Here is a 15040-nt window from a genome sequence, read left to right on the forward strand (position 1 = left end):
GACAGGCTGAAGACAGGAAACCTAATGAGGAGGCCCGTCCACATTGTGGATGAAAGGTAATGAGGCCATAAGAACACCACCTTACACTTTCCACCTCCAGGTCCCTCTACCCCATCCATTCCCAATACCTGAAATGCTATACCCTACCCACCACAATCTGCCAAACCTCACCTACTATTATTCTCAGGGCTTTAAGACCTAATACAGTAGGTCCTCGGGTTAAGTCAGAGATCTGTTCCTATAGCCTAACGTAACACGATTTTCGCAGTAAGTCGGAACCTACCTACATTAGCACCTACGTCAATCACATGGAGCACATACACAGCAGTAATGAAGTGAAACAGTAAAAAAAAATTAAAAAGAAAGATAACAATTCCTAACCTTTACTTGTGGTAAATAAATAAAAAACATAAAGCACATATATACATACGTGGAAATGACAGAACTTGGTTTTTTTTATAAATAAATGGGAGATGGCGACTTAACCACAAAATGATGTACGTCGAGTCTGACCTAACCTGGGGACTGTCTGTACTTCATATATGCTATAGGGAGTTAAGTGTTTCAACATTTCAAGTAATCTCTTTTAAACAAAAAGCTCAATGTATTAACAACATTAATTATTCATATAAAAAAGATTTTGCAAATATTAAAGATTTATTCTAATGTTTTAATTTTGGAACCACTGGATAAAAGAACATCCAAATTATTTCAGAGACTAGGAGAGAAATTGCAACACGTTTCAAATAGTACTACTTATATCAACATAAGAATGACTGAAAGTAAATTTCATTTTATCTAATTTTCAGCTAGTAGTTATACACTTCCCAAATGAACAATGTAACTGATTAATGTTTGAGAAGCTAAAATGGTAACATCATGTATACAATGATTTTAATTACAGATTCACTATACCTCTTCATTTGATAACTGGGCTGAAGATTCTTCATGAGTTAAAGCACACACTACTGGTAGTTTCACTTCTTCCTCAACATCTGTTTTTTTGTGGTCCTTTCTCTTATTAAGTCTTTGTTGTTCATCTTCCTCCTAAAAGTTAGAAAAAAATATTACCTAGTAATCTATACTTAATGATACCTGTAGTTCTTTAACCACTCAAAACAAAAATGAACAAGAACTTTATAGTGAGAGAAAACTGGACACTTAAGTTTATTTGTTTTGTAATCACATCTAAGGACATCTGGTTAAAACAAAATATTTTATTTATTTTAAATATATGTTTGTTTATTTTTTTAATGTCTATGAAAATTAATTTCAGTTTATCAAATATAAACTGAAATTCAGTGATGAAGTATATTTTACTCTGTAATGTTTGTACAAAGTACCACTTTGGCTTTTTGGAAATGTTACAGAATGAGATAGTTCCTGGTTCCCACATGCTGACAGTCTTTTTTTTTTTTTTTTTTTATCTTTAACTTCTTTATTAGTTAAGGTATTACAAATGTGTCCTCATCCCCCCCCCCCATTAACTTCCATCCTCCCCCCCCTCCCCCACTCATGCTCTCATCCCCCTGTTGTCCATGTCCATTGGTTTGGCTTATATGCATGCATACAAGTTCTTGGTTGATCTCTTCCCCTTACCCCCACCCTCCCCTACTTTCCCTCTGGGGATTGATAGCCTGATCGCTGTTTCTCTGTCTTTGGATCTGTCCCTGTTCATCAGTCTATGTTATTCTCTATATTCCACAAATGAGTGAGCCATGTGGTATTTATCTTTCTCTGACTGGCTTATTTCACTTAGCATAATGCTCTCCAGTTGCATCCATGCTGTTGCAAAAGGCAAGAGTTCCTTCTTTTTTACTGCAGTAGTATTCCATTGTGTAGATGTACCACAGTTTTCTAATCCACTCATCTGATGATGGGCACTTAGGCTGTTTCCAAATCTTAGCTATGGTGAATTGTGCTGCTATGAACATAGGGGTGCATATATCCTTTCTGATTGGTGTTTCTGGCTTCTTGGGATATATTCCTAGAAGTGGGATCACAGGGTCAAATGGGAGTTCCATTTTTAGTTTTTTGAGGAAGCTCCATACTGTTCTCCACAGTGGCTGCACCAGTCTGCATTCCCACCAGCAGTGCAGAAGGGTTCCTTTTTCTCCACATCCTCTCCAACACTTGTTGTTTGTTGATTTGTTGATGAGAGCCATTCTGACAGGTGTGAGATGATACCGCATTGTCGTTTTGACTTGCATCTCTCTTATAATTAGTGATTTTGAGCATGTTTTCATGTCTATCGGCCTTCTGTATGTCCTCTTTCAAAAAGTGTCTATCTAGGTCCGTTGCCCATTTTTTGATTAGATTGTTTATCTTCCTATTGTTAAGTTTCATGAGTTCCCTGTAAATGCTGGAGATGAAACCCTTATTAGTGATATCATTGGCAAATATGTTCTCCCATGCAGTGGGCCTTCTTGTTGTTTAGTTGATGGTTTCCTTTGCTGTGCAAAAGCTTTTTATTTTGATGTAGTCCCATTTGTTTATTTTCTCTTTAGTTTCCATTGCCCTGGGAGAGGTATCAGAGAAGAAATTCCTTCAACATACGTTTGCGATTTTGCTGCCTGTGGATTCCTCTAGTATTTTTATGGTTTCCCGTCTTACGTTTAAGTCTTTTATCCATTTTGAGTTTATTTTTGTGTATGGTGTGAGTTGGTGGTCTAGTTTCATCTTTTTGCATGTATCTGTCCAATTTTCCCAACACTATTGAAGAGACTGTCTTGACTCCATTGTATGCTCTTGCCTCCTTTGTCCAATATTAATTGGGCATAGGGTTTGGGTCGATTTCTGGGTTCTCTATTCTATTCCATTGATCTATATGTCTGTTCTTGTGCCAGTACCAAACTGTTTTAAGAACAGTGGCTTTGTAATACAGCTTGATATCTGGTATTGAGATCCCACCTACTTTGTTCTTCTTTCTCAGGACTGCTGCAGCTATTCGAGGTCTATTTTTATTCCAGATGAATTTTTGGACAGTTCTTTCTAGATCTGTGAAATATGCCGTTGGTAATTTAATGGGGATTGCATTGAATCTATAGATTGCTTTGGGTAGTACAGACATTCTGATGATGTTGATTCTACCAATCCATGAACACAGTATGTTCTTCCATCTGTTTATGTCTTCCTCTATCTCTTTTTTCAGTATCCTATATTTTTTTGCATATAAGTCTTTTACCTCCTTAGTTAAGTTTATTCCTAGGTATCTAAATTTTTTTGGTGCGATGGTAAATGGGATTGCTTTTTTAGTCTCACTTTCTGTAAGTTCACTATTGGTGTAAAGAAATGCCATAGATTTCTTGGTATTAATTTTGTATCCTGCTACATTGCTGAATTCATTTATTAAGTCTAGTAATTTTTTGATGGAGTCTTTAGGGTTCTCTAGGTACAGTATCATGTCATCTGCAAATAAGGACAGTTTTACTTCTTCTTTTCCCATTTTGATGCCTTTTATTTCTTTTTCTTGTCTGATCGCAACGGCTAGTACTTCCAGTACTATGTTGAACAGGAGTGGTGAGAGGGAGCATCCCTGTCTTGTTCCTGTTCTTAGGGGGAATGGTTTTAGTTTTTGCCCATTGATTATGATGTTGGCTGTGGGTTTGTCATATATGGCTTTTATTATGTTGAGGTATGATCCTTCTATTCCTATCTTGCTGAGAGTTTTTATCAAGAAAGGGTGTTGGATTTTGTCAAATGCTTTTTCTGCATCAATTGATATGACTAAATATATGTTTATTGATTTCAGAGAGGAAGGGAAAGGGAAGAGAGATAAAAAACATCGATGATGAGAGAAAATCACTGATTAACTGCCTCCCGCACTCCCCACACTGGGGATCGAGCCCGCAACCCAGGCATATGCCCTGACCGGAGAATTGAACCATGACCTCCTGGTTCATAGGTCAATGCTCAACCACTAAGCTATGCTGGGCAAAACAAAATATTTTAATACTATAGGCACAAACTATGAACCCTAATAAAAAGAAGAAATCAGGAAATAGCTTCCAAGAAAGTATACAATGTGCAAGGCAAAACAAAAGAAAGCAAACCCGCCCTGGCCGATTTGGCTCAGTGGAATGGTGTGTCGACCCTTGAACTGAAGGATCCCAAGTTTGATTCTGGTCAAGGGCTTATACCTCATTGTAGACTCAATCCTTGGCCCTGGTTGGGGCATGTGTGGGAGGCAACCAATTGATGTTTCTTTCTCACATCGATGTTTCTATCTCTCCGTCTCACCCCGTCTCTTCCACTCTCAAGAAACAAGTAAAAGAAAAAGAAAAGAAAGCAAGCCCCTCCTCTTCTTCAAATGATCCAAGAAAGAAACTTTGCACAGCACAGTCCTTCAGATCACTGTAGAAGACTAATAAGGATATTACTTATCCATTAGAAAGATGTACAGCCCTGATCAGTGTGGATTAGCTGGTTGGGTGTCATCCCATGAACCAAAAGGTTGCTGGATGGATTCCCAGTCAGGGCACATGCCCAGGTTTCAGGCTCCATCCCCAGTGAGTGGTGTGTAGGAGTCAGGCAATCGTTTGGCTCTCGCATTGATGTTTCTCTCTCTCTCCACTCTTTACCTCACTCTCTAAAAATCAATTAAAAAATCTTAAAAAAAAAAAGATACACCAATTTATGTGAAATACAAAAGGAATGATTGAAATAGATGTAGTCATTCACTCAAAAACAAGTAAGATACCTTTGATGCCTAGAGGGAAGGGACAAACTCACAAACAATTGCAATACTATACAAGTATGGGTTTTTTTAATGACTGATTTCATTTGAGGGAGCTAGAAATTCAGGTGGATCTTGAAGGATCAGTAATATGAGTTTGCTATTTCTGTGAGAGGAGACAAGCAAGGCTTCCAGGGAAAAAGGAAGCAGGTACAAAAATACAGGGCACAGGCAGCCATCTGAGGGAATTTTGAATAGTCTGATGTGACTGAAAAGAGCAGGCACATGAGAAGTGAGGTATATGGAAGAGGGTGGTGACTAAGTGCCTACACTCTGAAATCAGAGACTGGTCATTACTCTCTACTTCAATTGGACAGTATTATTGTTTTAAGAACTATCTAATCTAATAATCTAATTTAATAATAGAGGAATATGCGAATTTGTCCGTTAGAGCATCACGTCACGACCAAATCAGCAGGCTGCGTCCCCCCCCTCTGCTCAGGCAGCTTCAAGGCCAGGGGTAGGATAGGACACAATAGGAGGGGAAAGAAACTGCACGTGGAAGGGGGTGGCGACCACGTGGGGGGTAGGGGGGCAGACCAGGTGCACCCAGCGAGGGGCAGGGTGCAGGCAGCACAGAGGCCAGAGCCCCGCCCAGATGCGGCTGTTGGCTGGGAGGTGCCCATGGGTCCAGGATGGAGTAGAGGATGGTCACAGGCCTTCTGGGCGGAGACGCTCCTGCTTCACGGCAGCAGCACCCGGGCCGCGTAGGTCCTGGCCACCCTCGCTGGGCCGGGCATCCTGGGCAGGGAATGGGAGCAGGACAGTGGAGCCCTGGGCGGGGGATTAACGCCCTCCCCCCTCAATGGAAGCTTTAAGAAGGGAAGGAGGGAGGGAAGAACTTTATAAAGGAGTCAGTAAGGAGCAGAGGGAAAGAGGATGTGTGAGTGAACTGTAGGAGCTATAATGAAAATCAAGTATAGTTGTGTACTGGGTACAGATTTTAAAAGTGGGAGTCAGAAAAGAAAGATAAATGCTACTGAACAATTAGGTAGATAGATATTAAAACAATGGAAGTAAGCAGAGAAGAATGTGGATGAGAGAAAGAGGAAGGGAAGAAAAGTTTTAAAGGGGAGCAGGTAGAGCTTAAAAGAAGACTGGGAAGAAGGAAGAAATGGGGGAGGGAGCAAAGCAGGTCCGAGGGAGGAAGTGAAGAAAAAAATTAAGGTGGGAAGGAAGGAAAAGGGGAGGGAGGGAGGAGTAAAGATAAAGGAAAAAAGGAATGTGGGGAGGGAGGGAGGGTAGGAGAAAGATGGGAAGAAGGATGATGGAACAGAAGTAGGAAATAAGGAGGAAAGAAAAGTTTATAAATGATGAGTCAGTAGGAAAAAGCGTTAAATAAAGAGAGAGAAAAATTGTGTGACAGGGAGAAGCCAATAAGGAAGTCAAATACAATTGTGTGTGAAGGGGATAAGATTAAAAAATAAGTTAATGGGGCGAACAGGCCGGCAGGAGAGGGCAGTAAGGGGGATCAGGCAGGCAGGCAGAGTGGTTAGGACAGACAGGCAGGTGAGCGGTTAGGAGCCAGAGGTCCCAGATTGCAAGAGGGATGTCCAACTGCCTAAACTGGACAGGGTGCAGGTCAGGCTGAGGGACCCCCCGCGCCCCGCCCCCTCCCCCCCCCCCCCCCGCCATGAATTTCGTGCACTGGGCCTCTAATGTCAGATAAAGCTTAATATTTAAACTTAGCACAATGCTGACATGTATATAGCAAAAGCTCAATAAATTGTAATAAAGGCTTTAAATGACTAGTTATACAAATTAAGACTGTTTTAATGGGCAGCAGAAGGAACATGACTAGATCTGAACTTTAGAATCAAAACCTTTGTATTTACGTAATGTGCCTACACACAAGATGAATGAGTCAGAATTAAGAAACACAAAAGAAAATGAAAAAGAAACTTCTGAAAAACAAAATCTAAACTAAGTCATACAAAGTAATTTAAAATATTTCTAGCCCTAGCCGGTGGAATAGAGCGTTGGCCTGTGGAAGGGTCCCGGGTTCGATTCCGGCCAAGGGCACATGCCCAGGTTTCGGGCTCGAACCCCAGTAGGGGGTGTGCAGGAGGCAGCTGATCCATGATTCTCTCTCATTCATTGATGTTTCAGTCTCTCTCTCCATCTCCCTTTCTCTCTGATATCGATAAAAATATATTAAAAGAATAAAATAAGATATTTCTAATACCTAAAAAGCTTCTACACAGCCATCCTAGGGAAATAATTGTACATATACACAATTAGCTACAACGGTTTAAAATGACACACACAAAAGGAAACTATTTAGATGCCTACTATAAGAAGGATTAAATCAATTACAGTATATCTATGCTACCAGCTAATAAGAGACAGATCTCTGATGTGAAAATATATATGAGATAATGCTTCTAAGAAAAGTAAGTTATAAAATAAGTATTTATACTGTGATATCAGCTCTAGGAAACAAAGTTCTAAACATACACTAATAAATACACGACAGGGTCTGGAAGACTATCTTCCAAGCTGATTACTCCTGATTTAAAAGTGGCTACTTCTGGGAAGGGAGGTGTGGGAGAGAAGTCAAGAGACATCGTTTTTACTTCATCACTTTATATTTGTAATTTTACTTTGCACTTAAAAACAAAATATTTTTAACATGAGGACTTGTATAATTTTTAAATCATAAGAAGCAAACAGGATCTTGGCTATGCAGCACTCTAGGCACCTGCCTTTACATATCACTCAGCCTCTCCATCCCACCCTGTCACCTTCTAAGAAGGCTTTTAGAGCAATTTCATGCAAGACCTGGCCTGGATTAACATACTTCAAAAGCGCTAGGGAAACTGGACAGAACTATAGAGGAATAATTTCTCAGAAATATGCACAGTTGCATACTGCAGTCTGTGTAGCAGATCATTTCTAAACATGTTTTTCCTCCAGGTAAGGCCATTTCTAAAGTTGAAAAACAAAATTCCTCAAATGCACCTATGTTTTTTGAAATGGCATACATCACTTTATTTCAGGATTAAGTCAGTCTCTAATATACATAAAATAATGAAGTAACATGTATGTGAATGAGTGAGGATGCATTATCAACAAAGCAAGCAAGTCACATAAAAATGCTACTCACCTGATCTTTCTTTTTCAGTTCTTCAACTTGTCGGAGCTGTTCTGAAGTTAGCACAATCTCCATTCTCTGCATGTCCCTCATCAGCAAACGCTGAGATTCCAGAAACTGGTCATTGGCCTTCTGCCACGTATGTTTTAACTGATTGTGTTGTTGTCGCTCTTGCTCCAAAAGATGGCAAACTGTAAGAATCCCCCAATCAAAAACCCTGAATTTCAATGGTAGGCAAGAACAGTATTTCCCAAATTTCTTTGACAAAAAAATCTTTGTCACAGTGCCACTCACAAAGCAAGTGTTCTAGGGCAGCGGTTGCCAACCTTTCGGACCTCAGGGACCACCAGTGATCCTTTGTGGACCACTAGTTGGCGACCACTGTTCTAGGGAATACACTTGGAGAAGCGTTGCTCTAAAGGTCAAAGGTTTAGTAACCACTCTTAAATCTGTTACCCAGGAATCCTTCTTGAGCCCATTTAGTTTTGACCTCTCAGGCTAAGTCAAATAATCTTTGTAAATGCTTGTGTTGTTGATACACATCAGTTCAACCTAAGCAAGAAACCTAAGAGACAACTCATATTTCTGACTTTTCCTGCCTGAGAAGCCTACTAATGGAACAGAAGCCTACTAACGCTGCCTCCTGTGTAATATGACATAGCCATTTTCTGCCTTAGATCAACCATCGTAATTTAGACAACTACAACAACAGTCCCTTTGTTATTCTTCGTGCCATTAGTCTTATACCCTCTCTATTCTATCCTCCACCCTGCTATTAAATTGAACTTTCTAAAATGCAAAATTAATATGATCACTCACAAGTTTAAAACCCTTCGGCGAAGCCAGGTACAAAGGCCATACATTGTATAATCCTACTTATATAGAAATCCAGAATAGGCAAATGTATAGACAGAAAGTAGGTTAGTGGTTGCCAGGGGCTGGGAGGGAGGAGAGAATAGGGGATGTCTGGCAATGGATATAGAATTTTTGGGGGAACAAAATAAATGTTCTGAAATTAGAACTGTACACTTTAAAAGAGTAAACTTCATGGCATGCAAACTACATCTCGATAAAGTTGTTATTTAAGAAAAAAGATTTTAAACCCTTCAGAGACTACTTTCTACCCACAGGATAAAATCCAAAATCTCTGTGGCGTGGCCCACGCCTACCTGTCCTGTTTCACATTTTGCATGCTACACCTCTTCTGCTGAACCACACTTCTTTTACTTCCGTATCTTGCTGTAGTTGTACCACATGCAAATGACCTCAAATATTATGTTCATCATTGACAAATAACTACTTTTCTTGCAAAACTCCACTTAAGAACAACTTCTTTGGCCCTAGCTAATTTGGCTCAGTGGATGGAGCATCAGCCTGCGGACTGAAGAGTCCCAGGTTGATTCCAGTCAAGGGCACATGCCTGGGTTGTGGGCTCGATCCCCAGTAGGGTGTGTGAAGGAGGCAGCCAATCAGTGATCTCATCATTGATGTTTCTATCTCTCCCTCTCCCTTCCTCGCTGAAATCAATAAAAATTAAAAAAAAATTTTAAAGGAAGAACAACTTCTTTAAAGAAGCCTACTTATGGCACTGCTGCCTCCTAACATACCTCCAATCCTAGCACCTCTGATATGCAATTGCACTAACTTGGTTGTACTGTATATCTAATTCCACCAATTTAGGCTGTTGCTACCAATTTAGGCTGCTGCTTAAACTTTCTCATCTTTTCATTCAAATACTATTTTTTGGTAGATTTCAGTATGGAAATTTACTCTATCCACATACTCATCTTAGTGAAACTTCTCAGATACGTTTCCAGATATATTAGGAAAGTTTGCCAGTCTTATACTATTTCTGGAAGGGTTGGAGCACATAGTTTAAATAGCAATTCCTTTTTTTTTTTTTTAACATCCTTTTAGAATTTGGATGTCTTTTTCACTGCAGCAGCACATTTGAAAAATGTTTCCTGAAAGCCAAAGACTTGCTCAAACTTTGGGTTATTTTCATAACATTTTATGAAGTAATTCTGTACACTTATATAATTTCAGCTTTCCACTATTTAGGGAAAAAATACTAACTCATATGCAAACCTAAATTATTTACGGAAGAGTATATGTTTCACAGCATTTGATATACTTAAAAGTATTCACTGTAGGACTCTATCAATATAGTCCTAAACCTGCATATTAAAATGTGTTACTAGCATAACCTGCAACGAATGTAAGATTTCAATAGAGCACATATAGTTGAATGAGGGAAAAAAATTAGATCTTTACTTTCACTAACCTCTAACTGAAATTTATCATTTTCTTCAATTATGAAATGTAGGCAACCAACCACAGTGAATATAATAATACCTATGACTTGGTCACCAACAGAAGCCACAAATATCTTAATATGTATATAACATTTATGCTCATCGCTACTTCAAAATGATAAGTTGTTAGATCTGCTGCTAGACCTTGTTACTTAATGCATTATTGCAATAGCACATTTATTACTATACCACATATAATTGGTTTCTTTTGTAATCCTATGTATTTTATGGATTAAAAACATTATTCTGAAAGGGCTTCACAAAATTTCCAAGAGTCAATGACACAAAAAAGTTAAGGACCCCAGGTGTACAGGACTCAGAAGAATTAAAGACAAAAGTATATTTCTAGTTAAATGAGGAAAAGATGATCCTTCTTCCTCTGTCCTGGGAAAATAGTCAATTTCTACATCTCTTCTCTGCTACCAAACTAGTGAAATCAAAATTGTCCCTTATAAATAGGGATGTTACTAAAGAACACCAGAATACATTATTTATATACATCACTTTTGCTAATCCATCTCTATCAAAATGGATCAAGGGCAAAAACAGTTTAAGCAGAAGTTCCCAGCCCTGTTATCTTTCAGCCAAGAGCTCATGCGCTGTAACATTATCACTGGGTCCTGTAAGAAAGAGAAGCCACTAATGATTTAAGTATCTTTAGTAGACCTCAAATCTCCAGATTTTCATAGGAATATTCAAACCAACCGCAAAAGCTTAAATTAAATCACTAATATATTGGAATAGTATTTTAAGATTTGTTATTGTTTTGTTCATCAATATCACAGTTCTCTTAGAAACTAAGATAAAAAAAATACATAGGATATGCCCTAACAGGTTTGGCTCAGTGGATAGAGCGTCGACCTGTGGACTGAAGGGTCCCAGGTTCGATTCCGGTCAAGGACATGTACCTTGGTTGCGGGCACATCCCCAGTAGGGGGTGTGCAGGAGGCAGCTGATGGATGTTTCTCTCTTATCGATGTTTCTAACTCTCTATCCCTCTCCCTTCCTCTCTGCAAAAAATCAATAAAATATATTTTTAAAAATTTTTTTAAAAAAACACATAGGATATATATTTACCTTCATGCAATTCTTTTCGCAGTTTCTCAGCATCTTCCTGTAGAACGGATTTCTGAGTATTTAAAACAGCTACGTACATCTCTAGGTCAGTCCTACAAGATTTCTCAGCCTCCAGATAATGATTCAGTTCTTTAACCTGAAAGAAGATACATTCTATTAAACTACACTTATATAGAAAATTGGGAAAATAACTAATAGCCTACAATCAAACCACGAGAGTAAATACACAATTGAGATTACACATAAGTTTTGTATTTTCTTTTCAAAAACGTAGTTCCAATTTGTATTCCCAGAGCAACAAATACATATGTTCATTTTATCTTATACTCACTAGCATCAGGCTGTTTTTATTTTAGACAGTAGTCACTTTCTAAAGTTAGAAATAGTACCATACCCTTATAAGTTTGCTTTTCTTTGATTTCTAATGAGATAATTACAAATGCATTAATTTATAAAAAGGAGACATTTTCACAGGCACATATATTCATAGAAGGAAAAAAGAGGAAGTCATGAGGGGGAAAATAACTGGTCTTACACCATAACAAACACAAACATGAAGGCAAATGCAGAATACTTTTTAAAATCAAAACTTTTTAAAAAAAACTGCTTTACTTCTGTTAGTAATCAACTATATTGTTCAAAAGTTAACAATTTAGTCTAAATCTGAAATAGTTATAACCAAAATAAAATGCAATCTTGCCATAGAAAGTGATTATAGAATCACCTGTTTCACCCTTAGAGACCGTCCATTCATTAGCCTTTAGTTAACTTCCATGTGGCATTACAAATCGTTTTTCTAACCATTATGTCTAATTTAATTTTCAAGGTCATTATCATGCCTTTCATCTTCACACTTCTTCAAACATGAAATAGCTGACTGATCTGTTTTCAGTTATCTTTACTCCTAGATATTCATTCAATACAGTAATACTGGTCACAGACTTAAGATAATTATTTAAAGCTGCCATTTGATGCTTCACTGGAGGTTGTCAGCCAATCAGAAAGATACTAACGAAGCATGACAAAGTGCTGGCTGTTGTGAGGCACTTTCCTATTACCTGGAGAGAATAATTGTTCAGTTGATCATAAAAGAGTCAATGCAGCAGCTACAAAATAGTAGTATATACCACTAACTCTACCAGTTATTACTTCTTAGAACAAATACTTGACTCAATTAACATTAAATTTCTAACATTCAAAGGCCATTGAGCAGCACTCTGGGAAAATAGTGGCAATGGTGGAACAGTACATGAATTTCCTTGAATTCCACATGTCCTAACAGAGTTAACTAAAATTAGAAAACCAGCCCTAGCTGGTGTGGCTGGGTTGGGCATCATTTGCCAGTTGGATTTCCAGTCAAGTAGGTAGGGAGGTGTGCAGGAGGCAGCCAATCCATCTTTCCCACTCACATCGATGTTTCTTGCTCTCTCCCTCTCCCTTCTTCTCCCTCTAAAAATCAATTTTAAAAAATCTTTACAAAAATAAAATAACAGCCCTGACGGTGTGGCTCAGTCAACTGATGATTTTCTCTCCTTTCCTCTCCCTGAAATCAATAAAAATATATTTTTTAAAAAACTAACAAAACCAAAAGCACATGGATATCTAAAAGAAAACAAAACCAAGTGATACACAGAAGGTGGGGACAAACCACTGAAAGCTACCTATATGGACTTACGTGGTACCATCATCTATGCAAGAGAAAGTAACAAAAAGCAACAAGAACCCCCTAACAGTCAACTGGGGCTCCAACTTGGCACAGCAGCTAGAACTGGGAAAAGTTCCACACACTCAAACAGGGAGTGAACACAACACATTTTTTTTTTCAAGAGACAGAGGGAAGAAGATAGATAGAAACATCGATGAAAAACATCATCAATCGGCTGCCTCCTGCACGCCCCTCACTGGGGACTGAGCTCGAAACCTGGGCATGTGACATGACTGGCAATTGAACCAGTGACTTTTGGTTCCTGGATCAACACTCAACTGGTGAGCCACACTGGCCAGGCTGAACACAACAAATATGTAATGTAATCTGGCTAGGATAAAATGGTATCCCATTTTCACTAACATTTCCCTGATTTCTAGTGAAGTTCAATATTTTTTCACATTCTTTGACTATTGTGATTTCCTCTTTTGTGAACTGCTTGCTCATATTCTTATTTCTCTACTGGGCCATTTGTCACTTGTGCGCTAGGCAATTTTTATTAAGTTTGGATACTATTTTGTCAGGTATTTGAGGTACAGATAACTTCTAACTCTATAGCTCTTCAACTTTGGGTGTGACATTTTTTAAAAAGTTTTATATTCTAAGGTATGCAAATTTGTCAATCATTTCTTTCACAGACAGTATTTTTGTCTTATTTAAGAAATGTTTTTGTCCCTCAAGTAACATTCTCTTTATTTAACATAGGAACGTTTTAAAGATTTACTTTTCACTCTTATGGCTTTTAATTCATTAAAGTTATTTGTAAAGTGTGAGGTAGAAAGTTTATTTCACTTAATTCCATTATTTATAACTAATTATTTTAAAAGCCTATTTGTTAACAACCCTTTCTTTTCCCAGTGATTTGTAATGCCACATGTCATATATCAAATTTTCATATATGAGTCTATTTCTGGGTTCTCTAGTCTGTTTCACTGGTCTATTTGTTTTTCCCTAAATCAATAACAAACTATCTTAATTACAGTAGCTTTACTATGTGTTAATATCTGGTAGGTAGGGCAAGTCTCCTCACCTTGCCTTCTTAGAATTTTGCTGGATATATTTCTGATCCTTTGCTTGTCTGTATGAATTCTAGAATCTACTCACCAAGTTTCTTATTGGTTTTTTAGTGGAATTCTGAATTTATAGATTATTTTTCAGATATACTGTCTGCTTGTTTTGGTTGTCACAAGGTAGTTTTATTTACTTGCAGTAAGTAAAGGAGACAGGAGATTCACATTCAAAGCTCTGTCTCCCTGAATAAGAAGCCTTAGCCATTCCTTATATACACACTGTTTGGTTAATTATACATTGGTTTCTTCTTTGCAGTTGGTTACATTTTTCATTGAGCTCCTGTTAAGCTCATCCTGTTTACAACTGCATCTGCAAAATATTCCATGACAACCCAAGGCTCCTAAGTATATGCCTGCTTTACATTACATTAACTTTTCATTAAGGAACACACATGTATTCAGATCCTCATTTTTAATATAGGGTGGGGCAAAAGTACATTTACAACTGTGTGTACAAAGAAAGTTTATTCTTGTACTAGAGACCCGGTGCATGAAAATTCATGCACTGGAGGCGGGGGTGGGGGGGCGATCCCTCAGCCAGGCCTGCCCCCTCTCACAGTCCAGGAGCCCTCAGGGGCAAGAGGCGACCTGGTGATCAGGGGAAGACGATGCCCCCATCACACCTCTGCTGCTGCCACTGCTGGCAGCACAAGCCTCAGCTGGCCCTGGTTACCTGAGCCTCGGGTGGCCCTGGGAGGCTGGGCAGCCGACATCTGAGGCTTAACTGCGCCTTGGGCCCAACCTGGGCGGCTGGGAGGCTGAGAGCAGCTCTGGCCGCACCACATGCCTGCCACCCCCAGCGGGGCTGAAAGGACTGGTGGACTCCAGCAGGGCTGAGAGGACTGGGTGCCGCCTCTTGTGGTACGGGCACTGCCATCTTTGTGATGGTGTGATGGTCAACTTGCATTATTCTGTCTTTATTAGATAGGATTATTATTATTTATTAATTATTGTATTACTAGAGGCCTGTTGCACGAAGAGCTTCGTGCAATAGATCTTCCTTTCCCCTGGCTGCTGGCACTGGTTTTCCTTTGGCACCCAGCA

At 38.9% G+C, this 15040-nt stretch overlaps 1 protein-coding gene across 2 annotated transcripts in view; it reads right to left on the reverse strand.

Moving 5' to 3' along the window:
* Positions 1–15040, reverse strand: part of RABEP1 (rabaptin, RAB GTPase binding effector protein 1) — a 113899-nt gene that overhangs the window by 34308 nt on the left and 64551 nt on the right. For both annotated transcript variants that reach the window (XM_081109324.1, XM_081109325.1), the window contains 3 exons: positions 11222–11357; positions 7842–8020; positions 916–1047 (listed from right to left, as the gene is read on the reverse strand). In XM_081109324.1, coding sequence (XP_080965450.1) covers positions 916–1047; positions 7842–8020; positions 11222–11357 — 447 coding nt within the window. The remainder of the gene's footprint in view (positions 1–915; positions 1048–7841; positions 8021–11221; positions 11358–15040) is intronic.

The sequence above is a fragment of the Myotis nattereri genome, assembly GCF_964212035.1.
Source record: "Myotis nattereri genome assembly, chromosome: 16".
NCBI classification, from domain to species: Eukaryota; Metazoa; Chordata; class Mammalia; order Chiroptera; family Vespertilionidae; genus Myotis; species Myotis nattereri.